Source organism: Zingiber officinale, chromosome 7B, assembly GCF_018446385.1.
Source record: "Zingiber officinale cultivar Zhangliang chromosome 7B, Zo_v1.1, whole genome shotgun sequence".
Taxonomy (NCBI): domain Eukaryota; kingdom Viridiplantae; phylum Streptophyta; class Magnoliopsida; order Zingiberales; family Zingiberaceae; genus Zingiber; species Zingiber officinale.
In genome coordinates, this window is record NC_055999.1 from 77,687,671 (window position 1) to 77,710,913 (window position 23,243).

Consider the following 23,243-nt stretch of genomic DNA (forward strand, 5'->3'; position numbering starts at 1 on the left):
TCCGCTCTTGATAGCCTTCGGGTATTATATCAGTTTATTGCGACCACTAGTGCTTGGTGGAAATTCACAATTTGTCATTGTATCCTGAGAAACAGACGGCCCACAACAACCTCGAAGCACACTCGAATGTGGGACGAATCTATTTTAAGAAAACTATTTGAAAGTGGGACTCGACAGTCGGTGACTTGGCACTCATCAGTCGGCAGTCAACACTTAGCAATCGGAAGTCCATAGTCAACACTTGGCAATCAACACTCGTCAGTCAATAATCAGCACTCAATCAATAATCAGCACTCGACACTCAGCAGTCGATAGTAGGCACTCAGCACTCGACACTCGACAGTTGGCAGTCCACAATCGGCAATTGGCTATCCAAAACATCCTAGTTTTTGTACTAGCTCAATTACCCCAAACAATTCTTCCTTCCCTGCTTAGCAACTTAAGATTATTATCTCAGATAAATTCAACAGATAAGCCTAAATTTAGTTTTATAAATTCATAATCTTTCCCCTCTTTCTCCAACTACAAGATTGTCTAACACAAACGAATCAAGCATATTCACAAGTTTTTATCTTTTCAAATCGGCTCAAAAAATATTTGAATCATATTCAAAATTATCACATTCGATCCCAACTCGAACATGTTAAATAATTTTTTCGAACCGAATTCAAACTTATAATATTTTATTTGATTATTTACGAGCTGCTCGCAAACTGAACCCTGATTATTTTTATTGAACTTTAATTTAAATAGGCTCAAATTAAGGTTTTATGCTTTAATGCATTTGGAGCAAACCAACAATCTTATTCAGATGAATGTTTAACTAGCAAATCGGAGAAACAAGAATCTAGTTTCTGCAGACCCATATCTGATATCGATTCCCCCACATAGTTCAAGGGGATCGGAAATTGCTCCATCTATGCCTATCTTCGTCAGTACAAGAATTCCTTCAGGCTTTCGATACGACGAGCAAACAGGAAAGAAATCGTATGTTTCTTCATCACTCTTGAAAGTCATCCTTGTCATTAGCAGGAATAGGCCTGTTCCTCCAGAAAACAGCAAGAGCACTCCCACCGAGCTGTTAAGTTAAGAGATGAAGCATGAAGGTTTAAGTGGCATTGCTTCGTAATCGAAAAACCGATAACAAGTACAGTTAATATGGAGCTTAATCTTATTCTACTACTGAACCTCAACCAGCTATTATTTTTGTAAGAATTTAATCGATAAGAAATTCTTGCAATCTAAAGCCATGATGTTTCGACTGCCTAAGTGGATCTCTGTAGATTATCAGTCAGTTTCCTGTAAATAATATAGTTTGTGTTTCTTTCTTGGCCTGTCTCCTAGTTAATACTCGATACTTCAAACATAAGACAAATGCTCGGAACAAAAGTAAGAGGCATCAGTTTGAAGTCTTACCGCCATGCAGACAACGCTCACAGCTGAAGGAACAGCGACGAGGGGATTTGTGAAATGTTTTTGAGCAAGCAAAAATCCAAGAGCAGAACTCTGGATAAAGAATTAAAGATTGGGTAGTACACAGTGAAGCATAATATTTCACATAAAAAAATTAATATAAAAGTTTTGAAAAACTGCAGCATATCTGTATTTTGTTTTCAGTATTTCTAATCAAGCAAGACATTAGCTCAGCATTTTTTTTCTCCGATCATAGTGAAGAAAAACTATAACTGACCTTGATTGCTAGTTTGCTATCTACTGATAAAATGCAGTAGTTAAGAGACCGTCTCATGCCGAGAAAGTAGAGTTAATCCAATCAGAATTGAATTACATGGTAAAATATCGTATTGCTGTCACACATTTGCACTAGATTTTGAGAAGGTAAAGATAGGAATGGTTTTTCATTGTCTCGGAAGACTATGCAAACCTAAAGCTACTAGTGGTCTTGGTGTAAGAAATTCAATCTTAGATATTGCAACTCACTTACACACGGACTGTGGCTTCGATAAAGGACATGTTATGGTTCAGGTGGTCTTCTATGAAGTTCCTAAAAGCTGATTCTACATGGACTATAAAAACCCCATGACGCTATTCGTGGAATCTGAAATGCATCCTTAACAGAAACATTGCTGTAAATTGCATGCATCCTTAACAGATGAAATTAGCAAAAATGGTGATCGGGTGATTATGAAGTGCGAGATAGTTATGCACTCATCCATGGTTGCTGATATTAGCATTCATCAGCATCTTTCCTGTGGGAGTCATAGTTGGCAGTTGCATGGTAGAAGACAATGCAAAATGGAGAATGCTCTCTAAAAATCTGCATACAGAGTCGCACAGTATACTAAATTAAATCGAACAAAAGAGATGCTATAAGTTAGTTGGTTCAAAGGAAATCCCTAATCCCTGAGGTACACATTCATCATCTGAATGCTCATTAATTATTCTGAAACTGTAACTATGAAGACTGAGGAAACGAGGAATGCAGGTGGAAACTACTTATTGCAACAGAACGAAGAGTGGAGATATGGAAGGAGTACAATATGTTGCATATTTGGAGGGAATTACGACGAGGCAGTTATTCACAATTTGTTATTGAATGCTTTCCAAGTCTCATACAAATGTGTTCTATAATTGCTGCAGCAAAAGGTAAACCTTTATTAAGTTGAAAACAGATATGTTTACTAGTTCGACAAATGTACATACTATAATCGCTCTACTCAAAATTAAACTTCTTGTCATGTATAGAATGCATAACATCAAGTTTAACTTCTCTACAAAAAGAAAAAATCTCATGAGATTGTATTGCAACTGTTACTATAAAAAAAAAGATTAATTAACAGGAGATTATTACTGCATGTAGGATTGCACATAACCTCAAATTAATTATTTTTCTTTTGTTTTGAATGATACTTGTGCAAATCAATACTTCTGACAATGTTTTGAATGTTACCCTCCACATTAGCACAAAGTCACCAACTTCCGGTGAAACAACACCCGTGTGAAGGTGATGAAAAAATGAGAAAACTATTGAAGGATCATCATTTGTACCAGTTTATAATGTAACATTCGTATTTTGATGGATTTTTGGAAATCACCAAAGAGTAAGTTTTTTTTTTCAATAAAAAAAAAGGAAGAACTAAGAATCTTTGGTCTAGGTCAGTTTTAATTTGACTGTAGTCAAAACAGAAATCAACAAGATTTGCTGTAATTAATTTAAAATGCTTCATAGTTCAGATTTGCAGCAGGATTTTCTACAGGATCTTATAGATACAGATCATATCGTGCCTCAGCTGTGCCCATTAACTCTTTAAATTCAGTCAGTAAGTATTACCTGCATGCCGCATTCTATTGAAATGGTACGAGAAGTGGATTCCCCAAATGTTGAAAGTCTAGACAACCAATAGCCAAGGGCAAATGCTGCTACATGAAGGAAAGCTACAGGAATAATAAGTTGTGCTCCTTGAGATTTCAAGACTTCTGCAACTTGCCCGATCTTGCAAAGAAAAAAATTAAAAACCCATCAATCTTAAAAAAAAAATAAAGATGCTAAAAGACAAGATCACTCAACCAACACCTTCATCACTAAAACAATAGGATTTGTTCCATGCACACTGACATTCTTCAAATTGGCACACATAGACTTAACACAAGCATATTCATCAGAAAAAAGACAAAATAGCTGCAAGAATATGTAGCAATAATATTGAAAATAGATAATTGACACAATGCAAGAATCACATATTTATGTGGAAAATCCTAGATGGGTAAAAAATCACAAGCAAAGGAAAAGAATTCACAATACCAAAATTGGTACAAGAGGAGATAACATGATGCTAATTACATACATAAGTGCGTGAAAATAAAAATAAAGGTAAAACAAATCTCATAATTAAAGTAGCACTAAATACACCGCAAAATTTGCAAGTCAAGGCCAACAAAATTTGGGTCATAAACTCTAACAATATGCTTAAGTTCATAGTCAGGCATACTTACAGGGCTTGCGCACAACAATGTAGTAAGGATAACACCAATCAATGGGGTGAGTGTGGATATTCTCTTGGTAAACTTAGGGAAATACTCATTTGCCAATACTGCCAAAGTCAATTCAACAAGTCAGTATCAGATCCTAATGTATGTAAAAACTTAATAGACACTAAACCAGAAGGAGCCATTACATTGTCTATCCAGAACTAATGCCTGCACTATTCTTAGGAATATTACTATATAAAACAGAAAGGACCCATTATCGAATGAACTACCAGATGTGAGCAGAAAACATTCCAGCAATTGTTTTCCAGGACTTTCAATAGTCTGATTCATCTATATCCTTTCAACTACATCTTTGTTTCAAAGAAAGAAAAGGTGGTCATTGGAATAGGCAAAAATACCTTCATCATAATTTAACATGGTTTAAAATATAATGCCGCGCCGGATGGCATGATCAAAACAAAGTGTTCCAGTAAATTATTGGCATTCGAAATTGATTGCCACCAATAATATTTCCCATGTTGCTCATGCCAATAAATATCATACTATACCAACACTTGTCAAGTTTTAACAAGCGTCAAGATGAAATCTATTAATTCAAATTCAAAATCAATTAATTATCTAATCGCCATATTCTTATTATTAAACGTAAACAAGTTAAGGAAAAGATTATAAATGTATAATTTAAATGAATTCATGTTAACACATATTGAAGCATAAAATAAGTAAAAATTCATTTTTGGTTCAACTAATAATCCAAAAAAGTTCTAAATAGAAGAAACTTAAATAAGTAAGCCTCGTGTGATTCATCTCCATATGCTTTTACACATATGACATACTAAAATATGTCGAGCATTAGTCTGATGCAATATAATAACATTTTTAATTCAATGGACTATCTACTTGTATTATTAGGAATTAAATAAATTGATCTCAACACACTTTGAGAAGGGTACACATTTAGAATTGTATGTTCATAACAGCTCAACAATGAAAATAAGTGTGCGCTTGCAATATTTCTCAAAAGAAAATTTACCGCCAACAATGGTGGGGACCAAAACAACCTGAAAAGTACTGATGGCCAATCCCTAGAGACAAATAAGAATTCAGTGATTATCATTGTATCATTTGCTTGATTATCATTGGATTTACTAAGAAACAAATATCCTTACAGCTGCATCAACTGGGACAAGCTGACCGGCGAGAAGCTTAGTGAGAAGAGGTGTCATTACTATAGCCCCAATTGTTGAACAACTGAAAGAATCCAAGATCAGCATCTGATCACTATGATTGCAATAAGCTTAATGTATTGCTTCTAGCAAGTTTAGTGCAGACAGATAAACATAAAGGTATCAATATATATTTAATCTTGGATAAATTTCACCACATAACAGGCATACCAACCAAACAGATTGGAGATGCCCTATAACATAAAAGATATGTGACTCAATCTCTCTTGAACTATTGAAATTATCCAGAGGGAATAAACACTAAATTATCAGGGGGGTGATCCATCATTCATAGTTTAGAATCGTCCTCTATGTGATGCTTATTGGGCCCTATAAGCTGACAATGGCAAGAGAATGTTACAACAGTGCATAGCTGCCTGAATGATATATCGGTGACCAGCTGTCATGTGTCCACATAAACATAGCATAAATGAATTTCATCCGATGTACAGTAAATTATTAGTCATTTCTACTTGGGATGGAAATTAATTCTTCCTAAGTACTAAAGAACCTGCAGCCATAATCTCACATAAGCATATATACATATGTGTCAATGATAAAGGGCACACTACAAATACTTGTTCGAATGATTGGATTGTTATCTTATATTTCCTCAGCTAGCAAAAACTTGTATAAATTAACCAGGTTCTCCTAATAACATACAAACAAGCCTCTTAAATCATATGAAAATGGAATACTTCGCTTCACAGGATCCGTAAGGATTCCCAGGCTCCGATTATTTCTGCAGATGACAACCTTGTGTTTATGTCCAGATATTGCTACTAAAGAAACTTACGTCGTCATAAGAACTGAAAGTGCTACATTTCCTTTTGATATATAAGTTGCTACATTGGATGCTTGACCTCCAGGACAACATGATACCAGGATAAGACCAGTTGCGAGAGAAGCAGATAATTTCAAAGTCTGCAATGGAATGAAGAACAATAGTGGGCAAAAATAACAAACATAAATAAGGCTCCAGAAAAGGACCTGATTGATGTTCATAAATAAAGTTGCAAAAAAAAACCCAAGGAAATTCAGTAATAGTAACATATATTTGTTTAGCATACAAGTCTGAATCGTTTTGCTATGGATAAAGCTACAGACAACGTGCCCATACCATAGCAATTACGAAGCCAAGCAAAGGTTTGACTAAATATTGAGCAAGAAATCCTACACCCACCTGTAAATAAAAAGTGCATGATTGTGAACATTAACAATTTGTATCTATAAGAACACTAACAAGATAGAGCATCTTAGCATCTTACTGTCCATGGATTTCTCATGCATCTCCTGAAATCTTCAAATGTGAGGGTCAACCCCATGGAAAGCATGAGGAACCCCAAGCCAAGAGTGAAAAGGTCTGTCTCTAACCAGGTAACCTAAAATGGTAAGTTAATATTAATTAATAATAAAGTTCATTTATCATAAGTAAAATAGGAAGCCAATTATCACAAGAAATTCAAATAGTATTGGAGAATCAAAATAAGGTACCATAGATGGCTTGTATATGCCAATGATTGTGCCTATTATAACCTGTCAAAGAAAAGAGTTCATTTTCCTAACCCCAATTCGTGCTTTGGTACGAAGTTAAAAGCAAGCTCAGCAAAAACAGGAGATAGACACTGATTAACCACCAACAAAGTACCCAAACAGGGAAAAGAGTAGTAAGAAGTTCGACAATCCTCTCATACTGGCTCATTTCAGCTGCTGGACTATTTGGAATCTCCCCTGAAACATTTAATTCAGCTTTGCACAAAACTTGTCTACTCCTGAAATTTAAGTTCCGTGATGAAAAGGTAAGCAAGTAAATATGTTAATCTGTGCTGTGAGACATTATTACAATAATAACAGAAGAAAAAAAATTAAATTGCAAAAAATATGGAAAAAAAAATCTCCTAGAGTTCAAACAAAATAGATAAAGGAATAGAATAAGATAGCTCTTTTTTTCATTTAGTGATGTTTTATGTAACATTTAATGTTCAAACCTATTTGGCATCTCAGCTGATTGATAAGCAGGTGATTGTGAGCTTGTTCAACATGTAAATGAAAAGTCAACTTATAGCAACAAGAGCATAATTAACTGTCCTAAATTGAACAAAAGAGTACTCATAGTCTTGGAATGAGAACCATTAACCCACACAATTGTTTTCTAATGCATTGCAGAGGTAAGCTATCTCAAGTCAAACATTACAAAAAAAAAAAAAAAAAAAAAAAAGAGAGTGAGGTAAAAGGAGCAGTTTCTTTCGCCTTCATTCAGTTTTATGCCTTGGGCCAAGAGCTGTATCAAGTATATATTTTTAAGCGTCATTTACTATATACACAGTGGTAAAACATAAAACTAGCATCCAGATTCTGCTCGTCAATATGCATAAAGAAAATCATGAAACTAGAAAATCCAATTCTAATTGGATTACTTTAAACACCTAGCGAGATGAGAAATTTGTATCCACTCTGCCGCAGAAATCCAAGAAATTTATTGCATTCCTCATTTGTGCTTCAGTCCTAGAGTTCGGTTTGCAAACTGAAAAAGGATATACCTCAAAACCGGGACGAGAGGCGATGATGCAGTTGAGCAAGGAAAGCCATCGTTCCTCCCACTCGACGACCCACTTCCCAAGACTACTTTTTCTCAGACAACCAATCAGAAAAAGAGCAGACAGTGAGCGCCATAGCAGGAAACCGAGAAATCGCTAAAGGGGGCCTTTTTAGAGAGGTGCGCGTACCAAGAGGCGGAGGTCGGGACCTGCAACCGGCGGAGAACGGCAAACGGGAGAAAGCCACGGAGAACACAGACGGAGATCTACGATCCCTGCGGAGGACCTTAGAAATGGATGCCACAGAGGAGGAAGTCACCGCCATTGCCGCCGCAGCCGCCTTCGAAGTAGCAAAACGGAGCAGGAAACGAGGGCTTTGGGAGGGGAGAGGAAGCAACGCTGGGAAGGACGGCGCCAAATCTGCGGGGCTGGAGTTGACTAGTCAGGATTGGGATTGATCTCGAAGGCAGAGGAAGGTGGTGAGGGCGTGGATAAGGAGAGGGCGACACCATGACATGGCCGCTCCCGATTGTGGCAGCGCGAGGATCCGAGGGGCCACAGCGGACGAAGACATTGGCGCCGAGCGATGCCGTGGCCAGCATTGCGTCGAGCACTTGGAGAGCAGGGGCGTTGTCGAGGACCGTTGGTTTGTAATTGGTGTGGCTTGGCCTTTGGGGATTAATTGCGAACCTGTCGAGATTGGGTTCAAGTCTCGCACGTGACAAAGGAGTTACTGACCCTTTAAGTCGGACCGACCGGAACTGAACCGTTCACAGAAACTATCATATTCATTTGACCCTTTAAATCGGACCGGCCAGAGCTGAACCGTTCACAGAAACTACCATATTCATTATTATCTATTTCACTAAAAATCGACGTTTCAGATGTTTGGGTGAGTATAATCATATTGTACTATAATTAGTATCTATTTCATATATTTAAGTTTCAAAATATATAAATCATAAATCACGTGGTGTATTTTTTGAAATACCCTTTCTTTTTCTCTCTAGATCTATCAATTACCGTTGAATTTAGAGAACTCTTACATAGGAGTTGTTCAATTGGATCGACACGTTCAAAATTTTTAAAAAAAAAACTCAGAAATTTTATGAATAGCATGAGAAAGTGTTATTATTATCCATTTTATGTATTTAAATTTTAAAATATCCAACTCTCATAGGGTATTCATAAAATATCTCATCTCTCTCTATCGATCTAGAATCGTCAATTTGAATTGGTCGGATTAACTCGTCCCATCAAATAATTTAAATAATTTTAGCTAAAATTTTATCAACTTATTTAAACATGAATCCAGACGAGCCAATCCATACGAGCTCAAATGAGTCGATCCGTGACGAGCTTAGGTTGATCATCGGGTTTAGAAAAAAATATTCTCCAAAATGTAAAACTAAAATGAAAAATATTGATAGGCTCGTGAGCTTGACTCTTCTCATCTGTAACTCAAATTTAAAATTTTCAATATTTTTTTAATCTTTTGACGGATGGTTGGTTAACTTGTCTAACTCACAATTCACCTTGGGTTAGATTGGAATTTCTCAGTCTATCAAATAATAGATTAACCTGTTTAACAGCACTAATTAGATTCATCAATCAAATATATTCCAATAAATTTTATATGAAATTATATCTATAAAACTTTAGAATCATTTTAAATCAAAATCAATCTCAAAGCCTCTTAAATAGATCTAAGGGGGGTGTATTAAAACTAGACTTTTAATGACTTTTAGGGGGGGTGTATTCATTCTAGACTTCTAATGACTTTTAATGAGTTTTTAAAATAATAGATTTTTATAGAGTTGATAGATTTCTATTGACTTTAATAGAATTTCACAGACTTTTATAAACAGAATTTCATAGACTCTTATTGACTTTTTTTGCAAGATTTTTATAGACATTCGTAATATTTTTCATAGAGTTCTGGATTTTCATGGATTTTGTAACTTGTATAATTATGGCATTTTTTTTATTGATTTCTTTTAACTAGTAAATGAATGATAATATCTTCAACTTTTTATTATTTATTTGTATAAGTGAATTCTTCTTAGCTTAACTTTAATTTAAGAAAAATGATGAATGAATCACTATTCAATTTATTAAAATCAAATTTAAATTCTTTAAGTCAATTCAACGTATATAATTCATTAATAAATAGTTTTTAATAATACATACCAAGATAGTCTTGTATGAAAAAAACCTAATTGTTATTGACAACATGATCAATATCACTTCATATTTGATTGACTATACTCTCTAACGCATTTGCTCGTTGTTGTTCTTGAGAAAATAATTGATCAAAGTTGTCATCTTCATAAACTTGTTCTGATGAAGATGATGGGACTTCATTATCTAGTTCGATTGAAAATTCATCAGAATGACACTCCTTGCGAAGAAAATTGTGCAATCCGGCACAAGCCAATACAAGCTCTGCTTGTGTTGTATATGGAAATGACGGAGCTGTTTTGAATATTTTGAACCGCGATTTAAATATACCAAATATCCTCTCAATAGCGTTCCTCAAAGAAGCATGACGAAGATTGAATCACTCTTTTGCATTTTCAGGGTGACGACCCTGACCAGTGAATTCTTGAAGATGATAACGTACACCTCGAAAAGGAGCCAAGAATTGACGTCGATTTGGATACCCGCCATCCACTAAAAAATATTTACCTGTCAAATCATATATATGTAGTATCAAATAACCAATGAGTAACATATATATTCTTTAAAATTATAAAAATATAAATAGTTAAGAAACATATAGAACAAAAAAAATACCTCCGGGCACTTTAAGCCCATTATTTCTTGATAAAGCATCTGTCAACACAAGTGAATCATGGATAGACCCCTCCCACCCACTGAGTACATATATAAATTCTAAATCAAAGTTACAAGCTGCTAAAACATTATGAGAATTTTCTCCATGACGGTTACGATAACTGTTAATATCTTGCCCAGACACCATAGCTGAAATGTGAGTGCCATCAATAGCTCCAATACAATCCTACAACAACAATAACATAACCATCATCGTCATCACTAATAATGTAACGCCCGAAAATTCTCGAAATACTTTTATAAATATCTTAGTATTTTTATGAAATTTTAGGATATTTTTACAGAATTTTTAGAGTAGCCGAAGTAGCAAAAATAAATAGAAACGTAAAATAGCTTAAGCGGGAATTGAACCCAAGACCTACTGGGTCCTACGACTTATAGTGGACTCTAGTAACCAAGTGAACCCAGCAGGGTCGTGCTAAAAGGAAAGGGGAACAATTATATTTATATTTGAGTTGGGCTGAATTACCCACTTAATATAAATAGGGAAGAATTAAGTGAAGAGTTATTTTTAACGTAACTCTCCTCTCCCTCAAAACCCTTACCCACGCCACCCCTCTCCCTACTCTTCTCCTCACGGCGCCAACCACAAGCACGCCTAGGGCTCCATCCCTAGGGTCCCAAGGGCTTCTTTCGGTGACATCTTGGATACGGGGACGCTCCCCTCCGCGAGAGGAACGCATAGACGCGAGAAGATCGTCGAAAGGATCGTCTTCTCCGGAAATTTAGCGATTAGAATCGTAAGAAAACTAGCGCAGGAGGTAAGAAACCTCTCACCTGCAGTATAAGTAGTTTTCGTATGATTTCATGTTTTAGTTTAGTAGTATATGAATTTTTGGGCACATAGGGTGAGCAATAGCGCACACCAAGTGCTCGATAGTAGGTGCAACTTATTTAAAATGCAACTAGGCATTGTAATAGCTCAGAAAATGCACTAGAAGCATTTTTATAGCATGTCCAGTTTTATTACAGTCTTTATGGGATTACGGTCCAATGGGTGGGCTCCCACAGTCGCCTCTAGGTTCAAATAACCTAGTTCTAGGTTCAGATAACCTGGAAATAGCAATATAAGAAGAACTCAGCTATAATCAGTATTTTATTTTAGCAGTGGCACTGTACTGGATTAGATATCCATTGGGTTGGGCTCCCACAGTCGTCCCTAGGTTTAGATAACCTAGTAACCCTACTAAATTCGGGACTTGCAAACCTGGGTCTAGTTAGGGATGCGCGCATAGCACGTACAGTTGTCGGGCCCATCAGCAGCATGATTATGTATTTTCACCTATCTATGATAAATAGTTTTCAAAACTCACAAATCAGTTGTGTATACAGTTTAAACTCAGTTCTAGCTTAGTTTTAGTTTTAGCTCAATTCATGCTTCAGCTTAGTTTTCATTATTGATACATGTGATAGTTCTATGATTAGTTTTGGTTCCCATGTTGTATGATACTATGTCATGCTCTCACCTGTTCAGCACATATTTCAAATAGCATGTTTTCAAAGCATGAATTGCATCGTATGCATGTTTTGTGAGATAGATGGTTTCTTACTAAGCGTAAAGCTTACAGATACTTCTTTCCTTATACTGCAGATAAACGCAAAAGAAAGATGGATTAGTGGAGGCTGGAGGTTAATGCGATGAAGATGTGTGTGGAAGGAACCTGGAATGAAGATCTTGGATAAATTAGCAAACTAAGACTTTAGTTTTTATATAATGTCATTTTCCGCATTTCTAGTTATTTTAATGCTTTGAATCGTGAAAGACTTGCTTAGATTGTCAGTACTTATGCTCATAATCCTAGTTATGTGTTATTGGTATGTTTCCAGCTAATATAGAACTCTTATAGGTGAGTTTGGCACGAAACAATGTTGAAATCAGAGTTTTGCTGCGAAATCAGAAACCCCGATCGATCAGTGGATCGATTGGGGGCCCTCAATCGATTAGTGGATCGATTGGGAGCCTAGTTCCGCGAACAGTAAGCTTCTGGATCGATCAGCCGATCAATCCAGTCGTATTCTGTCGCGAACAGTAAGCTTCTGGATCGATCAGCCGATCGATCCAGTCGCATTCTGTCGCAAACAGTAAGGTCCTGGATCGATCAGCCGATCGATCGGGGAAATCGCTCCCGTGAACAGAGAGCTCTAGAATCGATCAATGGATCGATTGGCCAGTCTGGATCGATCAGCCGATCGATCCAGTGTTAGTTAGAGCCCTAGAGCCAATCATTTGATGATTGTATGAACTCATGTATATCATATTCTTATATTAATAAAGGCAATAGTTTGGTTATTATGCTTATTTGTTTTAGTGCCAAATAAACTAAATATAGTAACGTCCTTGAGTAGATCGTTCTTACCTATATCAATCGATTGGTTGAATCGATAGTGAGATGATATAGGGAACACTACTCTTAATCATTCCTAGTCGAGTATTAACATTCAGGGACGATGTTAATGCAATAAGACTAGCATGTAGGTCAACTCGATGACTTGATCTCACAAGTCATGGATATGGAGATATCAAGTTGACACATGGGTATATATTGGAGAATGTATACTGAATGACCCGCCATGAGAAAGTATCATGGATCGTTATATGAGTGTCATATACTTTCTCATGTGGCTATTAGTATGACTATTAGTCCTTAGACCTGAAGTCACCATGGATCCCTACATAAGGAGTTATGTACTTTGGTTTCGTCAAACGTCACCCGTAACTGGGTGGACTATAAAGGCGATTACTGGGTATATAACGAATTATGCAGAGGGATGTGAGTGATGTAGATGGGATCTATCCCTCCCATATGACGGGAGCGACATCGCTATTCTTGATAGAGTGAGACCACTAAGTGCATGGCCATGCCCAAATGAGTCAACATTAGATGTTGAGCTCATTTGATCGAATGCGTCTACTGAGTTCAAGATTTAGATTGATTAGAGGATGACACGGTCTATGCCTCACATTGATCAATCTAGATGTCTAGGATAGAAGGACAATGTCACATATTGTGAGGAGTCACAATTAGTAGTCACAAGGTGATGTTGGATCTCAACATTTCTTGTAACTTGGGTAGCAATGATGTATTGCTAGATGCCGCTCATTGCTTATGTTTCTAAAGGAGTTTAGAAACATTGCCAACGTTACAAGAACCTATTGGGTCACACACAAAGAACATGTGGATGGAGATTAGGTTCATATGATGAACCAATAGGATTAGGTTCATATGATGAACCAAAGATTGGATTCGAATTAGACTTATTGAGTTAGACTCAATTAGATTCAATTGTTGAATGAGTCTAATTTACATTTGATTCATTGAGTCAATTTATATTAATGAATTGAGATTCATTAAATTAAAATTGACTTGAATCAAAGCTTGGATTTAACTCAACAAGGAAGAGATTGGGTCAAGTTTGACTTGACCAAATTGGAAGTTGAAACATCAAGTTTGACTTGATGCATTGCCACATCATGTAGGTTGACTCATCCTACATGGCATGACACATAGTTGCCACATCACCTCCACCTCATGAGGTGTGCCACCTCATTGGAGGTTACACTCTCCTTTCTTTAATGTGGCCGGCCACATTAATGAGAGGAGTTATGTGGCCGGCCACACTTAATGGTGTGGAGTTTTTTCATTTGTGTGTATTGATGTGGTTTTATTGTATCATCTTCCTTCTTGCTTTGGCTCTTCATGGCTGATGGTTGCCGTGCACTTCATTGGGAGGAGAGGTGTGAGTTAAGTCCAAGACAATAAGAGAGTGTGAAGGTCACAAAGGAGAAGACTACTAGAGGAGTGGTGAGATTCTTCTTGTTTTCTCTTCTTTTCTCTTCTTTCCAATCCCATCCGAGAGCATCTAGAGAGTGCTAGCACACTTGTGGTGCTCTCTCTTCCATCCTTGAGAGTTAGAGAACCCTCCTTGTTCGTGTGGATACCGAAAGAGGATTGTCTACGTTGACAATCTTGAGATCCGACGATTTTGGACCTTGCGGGATTGCGAAAGGCACGCTACAAGGGTAAACACATTTTCTCGTAGATCTAAGTAGTAGATCGATTTTTGAACTCGTACAAGAAATAGTTTTTCGAATTTTGTATACGAATCTTTGCACGGATCTACGGCTTTGGGTCCTTCGGGGTTTCCGCGATGCGAAAAAGCGGTTTTCGCGGCCCGAAGAACCCAACAGTGGTATCAGAGCCACGTGCAAAGACTTGTACGAGTTAGTTTTTGGTTTTTGGAAAACAAAAAGCTTCTGTGATTTTCTGTAAAAATTCAATTTTTATGTTTTTATGGGTAATTTTTCCTTATAGGCGAAGCACAAGTGTCTCGGCACTTGTAGGCTTCGGCTATCGGGAAGAATTTTCCCAAACGGCTTCATTTCGACCCAAAATCTTTTGGGACAGCGGACTCGGGTGCCTTTAGATCGCAACGGAGCAACTCACGATGGTTAGATCGTGGGTAGGGGCGCTGCCCCTAACCCCGCAAGGGGATTTGCTCCGCGATCGCACCCGAAATCGCTAAAAACGAACCCGTCGGGAAGATTTTTCCGAAACGGTAATGTCTCGGCCCAAATCGTTTTGGGACAGCGGGTTTGGGCGCTGTTGGATCGCAATGGGACCCTCGCGATGGTTAGATCGCGGGTAGGGGCGCTGCCCCTGGCCCCGCAAGGGGATCCGTTCCGCGATTGCGCCCGAAACCGCTAACCGGGACCGCCGGGAAATTTTACTTGTAAAATTGTAAAAAATTATTTTTAAAATTACAGAAAATAAGAAAATATATAATTTTGAATTATATATTAATTTTGTGATAGTCATGGCCCAAAACCCAATATGATTGGTTGTGTTGTAATTCATAATACGGCCTGCGTGCCGTGATGTGTTTTCGCGTGTTGTATTTATTTTATTATTCGCGACCTGCGCGTCGTGCCTCGTCTTTTATTCTTGTTGTAAATTAGATTTAGACTCGAATGTAACTCGAGTTTCAAATTGTAATGTACAAATTGGAGCGGTGGAGGGTCCACACGAGACGGAGTTCCGAGGCGGGCACGAGCAACACAAGGTGGTCAAAGGGAGGAGCTTGGAGAAGCTGTTGACCCTAGGTTGACCATTCGATCTTCTCATTGGCTTGAGAAGATCGTAGTAGGGCCATGACTAAATCACAAATAGATTAATTAATTAATTATTATGTATCGATGCATGTTTAATAGTTAATTAATTAATTAGTGCCTTAACGATTAGATTAGATCTAAGTCGTGCACATGATGCACCCTTGCGATTAGATTAGATCTAAGTCGTGCACAAGATGCATCCTTATCGATTAGATTAGATCTAGATCGAACCAACTCTAAATGCCTAACCGTGCCGTGATACCTATCACTACCTCGATCACATGTATTGTTGAATCTGCCAAAGCAGAGCAATACATATTATCTTGGTAGGGTACGGAGGGACAATCTTGGTCCCGCCTATCAACGCATGGGTGAATACAAACTCAATTAGATTGAGTATTCCTAGTTACTCGGTTGGATCGAGTCAACTATAGGCATTATTCCAACGGTTGGAAAAGATAGGTCAAAATCACATCTATATTAACTCTCGGGCGTATTAGCCGAAGCTAACTCGAGTTTTAATATAAATGCGGATATTGATTCTATAAACAAGAGTTGCATAGAGATGTAATTAGTAATCGTTACCTACCGATCATACTAAGCCTTGGGCGTATTAGCCAAAGCTAACTCAAGGGTTAGTATGATGTGGATCTTGTCCCACAAGAATTATAGAATTCAGTGGGAGCATCATTTAATTAAAGGCCTAATTAAATGATTTTTAAAGAATATGATATTTATTTCTGCAAATTTTTGTTGTAGATAACCATGACGTCAAATACGAACATTTTCTCTCTGCGATCTGTCCTTAAAGAGGACAAGCTCAACGGAGCAAATTTCCTGGACTGGTACAGGAATCTGAGAATAGTTCTCACCCAAGAACGTAAACTGTACATTCTGGAGCAGCCCATTCCGGAGGCCCCTCCTGCCACTGCAGACCGAGATGCTTACAAGAAGCATCAAGATAACGCATTAGATGTGTCTTGTCTTATGCTCGCAACCATGAACTTTGAGCTTCAGAAGCAACATGAGTTTATGAGCGCTTACGATATGGTTGAACATCTTTGTCACCTATATCAAGGACAAGCAAGGCACTGAAGAGGAACTCCAAAGAATACCTGGAAGATCTTAAGAAGAAGAGAAATAAGATTTCTACTTCAGGTATAAATGTTATAGAAGTCAACCTCTCTATTTCTTCATCGTGGGTATTAGATACCGGATGTGCTTCGTGTTAGGATCCTTTGTACGGCTAGAGAGGGGGGGTGTGAATAGCCGACCCCAATCTTTCGCGTTTCTTCCTACGATTAGGTTAGTGCAGCGGAAATACAACGTAGAAAGAAAACAGGAGAAGAAAGACAAACCATATAACGAGGTTCGGAGATGAACTCCTACTCCTCGGCGTGTCCGTAAGGTGGACGAAGCCTACCAATCCGTCGGTGGATGAGTCCCCGGAAACCCGGCTAATAGATACTCCTTGTGGGTGGAGAAACCTCACCACAATCTTTGCAACATCAATAGGAGTACAAATAGGAACAAGAAAACAAGAACAGAAATGTAAACAACACTTGCTTGCCTTCTTGAAGTCAGCAGGAACCCTGGTGAAGCAGCAGCTTCTCGGATCCAAGCCTAGCTAGAAAACCAGCAACAGGAAGAAGCTCACGCGAAGCTTTAGCACCCAACGAGCTCAACAAAGCTCAGCAGGAAGAAGAAGCAGAAGCTTCAGGCAGGAGAGAACTTCCAGAAGGAAGAAGAAGTAGCTTTAGAGAGAGTCTCACCGAAGTCCTGTAGCCCTCTTTTATACCTGTGAAGAAGAAGAGCAGAGAACTAGCCGTTGCTACGCAACGGCTAGTGCGTGGACCGATCAGGCTGAAGCCTGATCGGTCCAGATCCTCTCTGATCGGTCTTGGGGACCGATCAGGACCTGTGCTGATCGGTCCCCAGACCGATCAACACTCTTCACAGAGAACTCGCCCAAGTTCTCTGATCGTCTCCTGATCGGTCTGTGGACCGATCAGGGTGCATGTGGATCGGTCCACAGACCGATCCCCTCCTTTTCTCTTTGCCTTCTGTTCGCTTTCTGATCGGTCTGCAGACCGATCAGAAGAACCTCAGTAAGCCACTGATCGATATCTGATCGGTCACCAGACCGATCAGATACCCAGCGTATCGCTGGATTATCCACTGATCGATCCAGAGCTTGGGTTTTGCCCAAACCGAGTTCCAAGTCTTCCAAACCAATATCCGGTCAACCTTGACCTATTGGTATCTCATGCTTAGCATCTGTTTACTCTCTTGACCTGCTAAGACTCCCTACCAAGTGTCCGGTCAATCCCTTTGACCCACTTGGACTTTTCTCTTCGTGTCAAGTATCCGGTCACTCCCTTGACCTACTTGACCTTCTCAACACCAGATGTCCGATCACCCTTGATCCATCTGGATTTTTCCTGCTACACTGTCACTCACCCTAGCTTTTGGTTTCAACATTTATCTAGACTGGCTTCACTCACCAGGATTTTGAATCTGCCCGGCTTCACTCACCAGGACTTTCCAACTGCCTGGCTTCACTCACCAGGACTTTCCCACTGCCTGGCTTCACTCACCAGGACTTCCACTTTCACCTAGCTTCACTCACTAGGCTTTTCACCTGGCTTCACTCACCAGGACTTTCCACACTGCCTAACATCCCAGTTAGGACTTTCCCACTTGCCAAGCTCCCTGCTTGGACTTTTCCCGTGCCAAGCTCTCTGCTTGGACTTTTCCAGTGCCAAGTCTCCATACTTGGACTTTTTGCGTGCCAAGCTCCCTGCTTGGACTTTCCCAGTGCCAAGTCTCCATACTTGGACTTTTCAGGTCAACCAGGTCAATCCTTGACCTAGGGTTGGACCAATAAACTCCCAACCATCTATTCTTGTCTCACATCAAGAATAGAACTCTCTCACGAGTGTCAAACATCAACATGCAACTCAACTAGGTCAACCTTGACCTAAGGTTGCACCGACAATCTTCCCAAGTCAAACATCAAAATACAACTCGAGTCAAGTCACCTCGAGTCGGGTCAACCAGGTCAACCTTGACCTAAGGTTGCACCAACAATCTCCCCCTTTTTGATGTTTGACAAAACCCATAATCAAGTTAGGTTAACCCGATAACCTAACTTAGGTTTTCCACTCATCTTCCAATGTCCAATGTTCTTTCCTTGAACATTCTCTGGACATTCTCCCCTTAGGTTAACCCGATAACCTAACTTGGGTTCTCCAATAATTCTCCCCCTTTTTGACACACATCAAAAAGAATTCCAATGTTCTTCCTCGAACATTCCTTGACATTCTTCCCCTAGCTTAGGTTAACCCGATAACCTAACTTGGGTTCTCCAATAACTCTCCAATAAACACTCTCCCCTTTTTGACACACATCAAAAAGAAAAAGGAGGGTATCAAGGTCAAAAGTTTCTTCCTAATGAAAGTCCCATACCTTTCATTGAAACTCTTAATTTCCCCCTTGATACTAAACTCAACAATCAACTTAGTGATAATCCCATATCACTAATCCTCAAAAGTCTTAAGGAGTAAAAACTCCCCCTAAAAGTCAACTCCCCCTTGACAATTAGGTAAAACTCCCCCTAAAGGTCAACTCCCCCTTTAACCATTGCACCAACAATGTCTTTGAGAGTTCCAAACCTTTAGAAATCCAAAAACACCACTTCCATAACTGAAATTTCGCACAACAAATGAAAAATCGAAATTGACGCATACGATCGGTCCCCGGCATCGATCCCTTCACCGATCGCACTCGTGCATCGAACTCGGATCGGTCTGCAGACCGATCCACAATCTCTGGATCGGTCCGCCCGATCAGGATCTTCCGGATCGGTCCCCGGACCGATCCACCTGCAATCTGATCGATTTTCTCGACGAAGTTGAAACTCACGAAAATTACAGAAAATTCCAAAATTACGAAACTTTGAGGATACATTCCTCATATCATACACTATCAAGGAAAAATAGTTTTCTATGAATATAGTTTCCATTTTTCAATCTTGATACAAAGTTCAAAAACTTTGAAATAGTTCAAGTTTAACTCAACTTTGTATCACAATGTTCAATGATGAATGCTATCACTAGGAAAGCTTCATCAAGGTTTTTCAAATCAATTTTAAAATGCTTTTAAAACCATTTGAATTTAGGACCATAATCTTAGGGCTAGATGTACATGACTTGTACACAAGCTTTCCCTATGATCCTTAATTTCTTGAATTAGGGTCATCTAGGTACAAGGACAATGCACCTTGATCCTAACTCATGATCCTAATATCTCACACACATCTAAGGTGTATCAAACCACATTCAAGTCAATTTGATGTGAGATATGGGTTAAGGTCAACTTAGGCTAAGTTCTCATGCATTTTCTAAACACCAATTTGATCTCAATATCAAATTATATGTTTGTCCTCAAATCAATTTCATTGATTATAATGCAAGAGATGATGACATGGCATATAATGATATCATAAGTAAAAACATGTGCCAATGTCATGATGTCATGGCATAAAGTTTGAAAACTTAAATAAAGCATGACATATAAACTAGCCTAAGCATTATCATGACATTTCAAATGATAATAAAATGAATATGATGTCATGGCATGGCATATGGCAACCAATCATGGCAAGTTAGCACAAATAAAATACCTAAATTCCCTATCTAAGTATCCTTAGCCTTAGCTAACTTAAAATCTAACCCTAAATTGCCCATATATCCCTAAGAGAAAACCAAAATCCCAATTATGGTATTTCTCTAGGTTTTCTTAAATTGTGTCAAATAAGATTAAAATCGATATTTTTCAAATATGGCACAATTTACTCTTCAAGGAGTAAATAATAATTCTTTTTCATTTTCAAAGGTTATCAAAACCTTGAAAATGCTCCTTGAGTGTCAATTTCCTCAAAGTTGGGTTAACTACCCTTCTAATTGGAGTTGACACTCTCTAACCCATCTATGGGATAGAGAAGATACTCCTAGGAACCCAATATCTATGTGAGCTCATTGGGTTCACTAAATATTCACTAGGGATGACTTCCCTAGCAACCCTCCTAATGACCCTCCTAGGCTTTGAAGCCTTGGTCATTTGGGACTCATCAAGATCAACTCTAGGGGTGACTCCCCTTGTGACCTTGGTGGTGGTCTTCCTAGCCCTAGGTTTTGTTCCATAATCGAATGGAACACTATGATAAGTGGGCTTGACCACTTGGGACTTAGGTTTGTGACCCAAACCTTTCTTGTCCTTGGACTTGGGTTTTTGACTCTCAAACCCTAGAGATGACTTCTCCATGTTTTTAAGAGCCTTTTCTAAGTTATCAAGTCTTGACCTCAAGACTTGATTTTCCCTCTCTAATACCTCAAGTGTTAATTTGTCATTTTCTCTTGAGATATTCCTAGGCATATGTCTAGTTGATTTAGGATTCCTACCTAGGTTTTCCTTAACCTTAGAAGTGTCAATCCTAGGGTTAGCATTCCTAGTAGTATCCCTATCTAGGTTGACATGTTTAGCACCTAAGCACATGTGTTGATTTCTAGTGTTAACATGCTTATCATTATTGACTAATGCAATAAAATTACTAGCATGTATCCTACTAGAATTGCACGAATGAGCCTTAAAAGATACCTTAGGGTTTGCCTTAGCTCCCCCTATCGATGTGCATCCCTTGTCCTTGTGAGGTTTCCTCCCCTTCGGACATTGGCTCCTATAGTGTCCCCGTTGCTTGCATTGAAAGCACACCACGTGCTCTTTGCCTTTGCGTGTCGGGACTCCGGCTTTCTTGACCTTTGGCGCCGGTGGAGTCTTCTTAATCCTCTTTGGACACTTACTTTTGTAATGCCCAAATTCCCTACACTCAAAGCACATTATATGTAATTTACTAGAAACTAAATGGCTTGAGTTACCTAGAGTTGAGGATGGATGAAGGCTCTCTTCCTCATCCCTTCCGGAGGTAGATGCTTCTTCTTGCTCCGATCTTGAAGAAGAGACCTCCTCCTCTTCTTCCTTAGACGTTGAGTGACTCTCAATTTCTAATTCGCTCCCTCCATGATGTGAGCTACTTGGCTCACTTGACTCCTCTTCATGACTTGAAGTGGAGCTCTCCTCATGAAACTTGGCCAAGTTGTTCCACAACTCCTTGGCGTTGTTGTATCTATCTATCTTGCACAAAACATTATTAGGTAACGCAAATTCAATAATTTTTTTTACCTCGTCATTGATTTCGGATTGTCGGATTTGCTCTTTCGTCCACTCCTTCTTCTTGATAGGTTTTCCTTCCTCATCCATCGGAGGGGAAAACCCTTCTTGTACACAAAACCAATTTAACATATTAGTCCTAAGAAAATACATCATCCTTACCCTCCAATACGTGAAGTTGTCGTGAGACTCATAGAAGGGTTGAATCGTGATATCTTCTCCATAGAGATCCATCTCTAGCCCGTGCTCCCCCGGGTGTTGATCCGTCGAAAAGCGGCCTCGCTCTGATACCACTTGTTAGGATCCTTTGTACGGCTAGAGAGGGGGGGGGGTGTGAATAGCCGACCCCAATCTTTCGCGTGTCTTCCTACGATTAGGTTAGTGCAGCGGAAATACAACGTAGAAAGAAAACAGGAGAAGAAAGACAAACCATATAACGAGGTTCGGAGATGAACTCCTACTCCTCGGCGTGTCCGTAAGGTGGACGAAGCCTACCAATCCGTCGGTGGATGAGTCCCCGGAAACCCGGCTAATAGATACTCCTTGTGGGTGGAGAAACCTCACCACAATCTTTGCAACAGCAATAGGAGTACAAATAGGAACAAGAAAACAAGAACAGAAATGTAAACAACACTTGCTTGCCTTCTTGAAGTCAGCAGGAACCCTGGTGAAGCAGAAAACCAGCAACAGGAAGAAGCTCACGCGAAGCTTTAGCACCCAACGAGCTCAACAAAGCTCAGCAGGAAGAAGAAGCAGAAGCTTCAGGCAGGAGAGAACTTCCAGAAGGAAGAAGAAGTAGCTTTAGAGAGAGTCTCACCGAAGTCCTGTAGCCCTCTTTTATACCTGTGAAGAAGAAGAGCAGAGAACTAGCGTTGCTACGCAACGGCTAGGATGTGAAGCCCGATCGGTCCAGATCTCGACGGTCTTGGGGACCGATCGGGCTGATCGATCCCCGCATCGATCAGCACTCTTCACGCAGAACTCGCCCAAGTTCTTCGATCGTCTCGATCGGCGTGGACCGATCGAGGCATGGATCGGTCCACGCACCGATCCTCCTTCTCTTTGCCTTCGTTGGCTTTACGATCGGTGCACCGATCAAGAACCTCGATAAGCCATCGATCGATATCGATCGGTCACCGGACCGATCGGAACCTGTCGGATCGATCCACTGATCGATCCAGAGCTTGGGTTTTGCCCAAACCAAGTTCCAAGTCTTCCAAACCAATATCCGGTCAACCTTGACCTATTGGTATCTCATGCTTAGCATCTGGTCACTCTCTTGACCTGCTAAGACTCCCTACCAAGTGTCCGGTCAATCCCTTTGACCCACTTGGACTT

At 39.2% G+C, this 23,243-nt stretch overlaps 1 protein-coding gene across 1 annotated transcript; it reads right to left on the reverse strand.

The window, feature by feature from the left end:
• Positions 1–760: 760 nt before the first annotated feature.
• On the reverse strand, positions 761–8,262 carry LOC122006065 (probable sodium/metabolite cotransporter BASS2, chloroplastic). Its single transcript, XM_042561393.1, has 13 exons — positions 7,901–8,262; positions 7,715–7,799; positions 6,823–6,946; positions 6,669–6,710; positions 6,443–6,556; positions 6,295–6,357; positions 5,971–6,098; positions 5,118–5,199; positions 4,982–5,033; positions 3,952–4,049; positions 3,290–3,451; positions 1,417–1,506; positions 761–1,078 (listed from the first exon to the last, which is right to left on the reverse strand). Exons 1-13 carry the CDS (start codon positions 8,034–8,036, stop codon positions 1,001–1,003), a joined length of 1,254 nt encoding a protein of 417 aa, XP_042417327.1. The 5' UTR covers positions 8,037–8,262; the 3' UTR covers positions 761–1,000.
• Positions 8,263–23,243: the final 14,981 nt, after the last annotated feature.

Excerpts from the sequence above, each read along its gene's own strand:
- LOC122006065 (XM_042561393.1), bottom strand. The coding sequence starts at position 8,036 with ATGGCGGTGACTTCCTCCTCTGTGGCATCCATTTCTAAGGTCCTCCGC. Across the intron at positions 6,358-6,442 it reads GCATGAGAAATCCATGGACA|GTGGGTGTAGGATTTCTTGC; the intron begins GTAAGATGCTAA and ends TTTTATTTACAG. Across the intron at positions 1,507-3,289 it reads CAATAGAATGCGGCATGCAG|AGTTCTGCTCTTGGATTTTT; the intron begins GTAATACTTACT and ends TTCTTTATCCAG.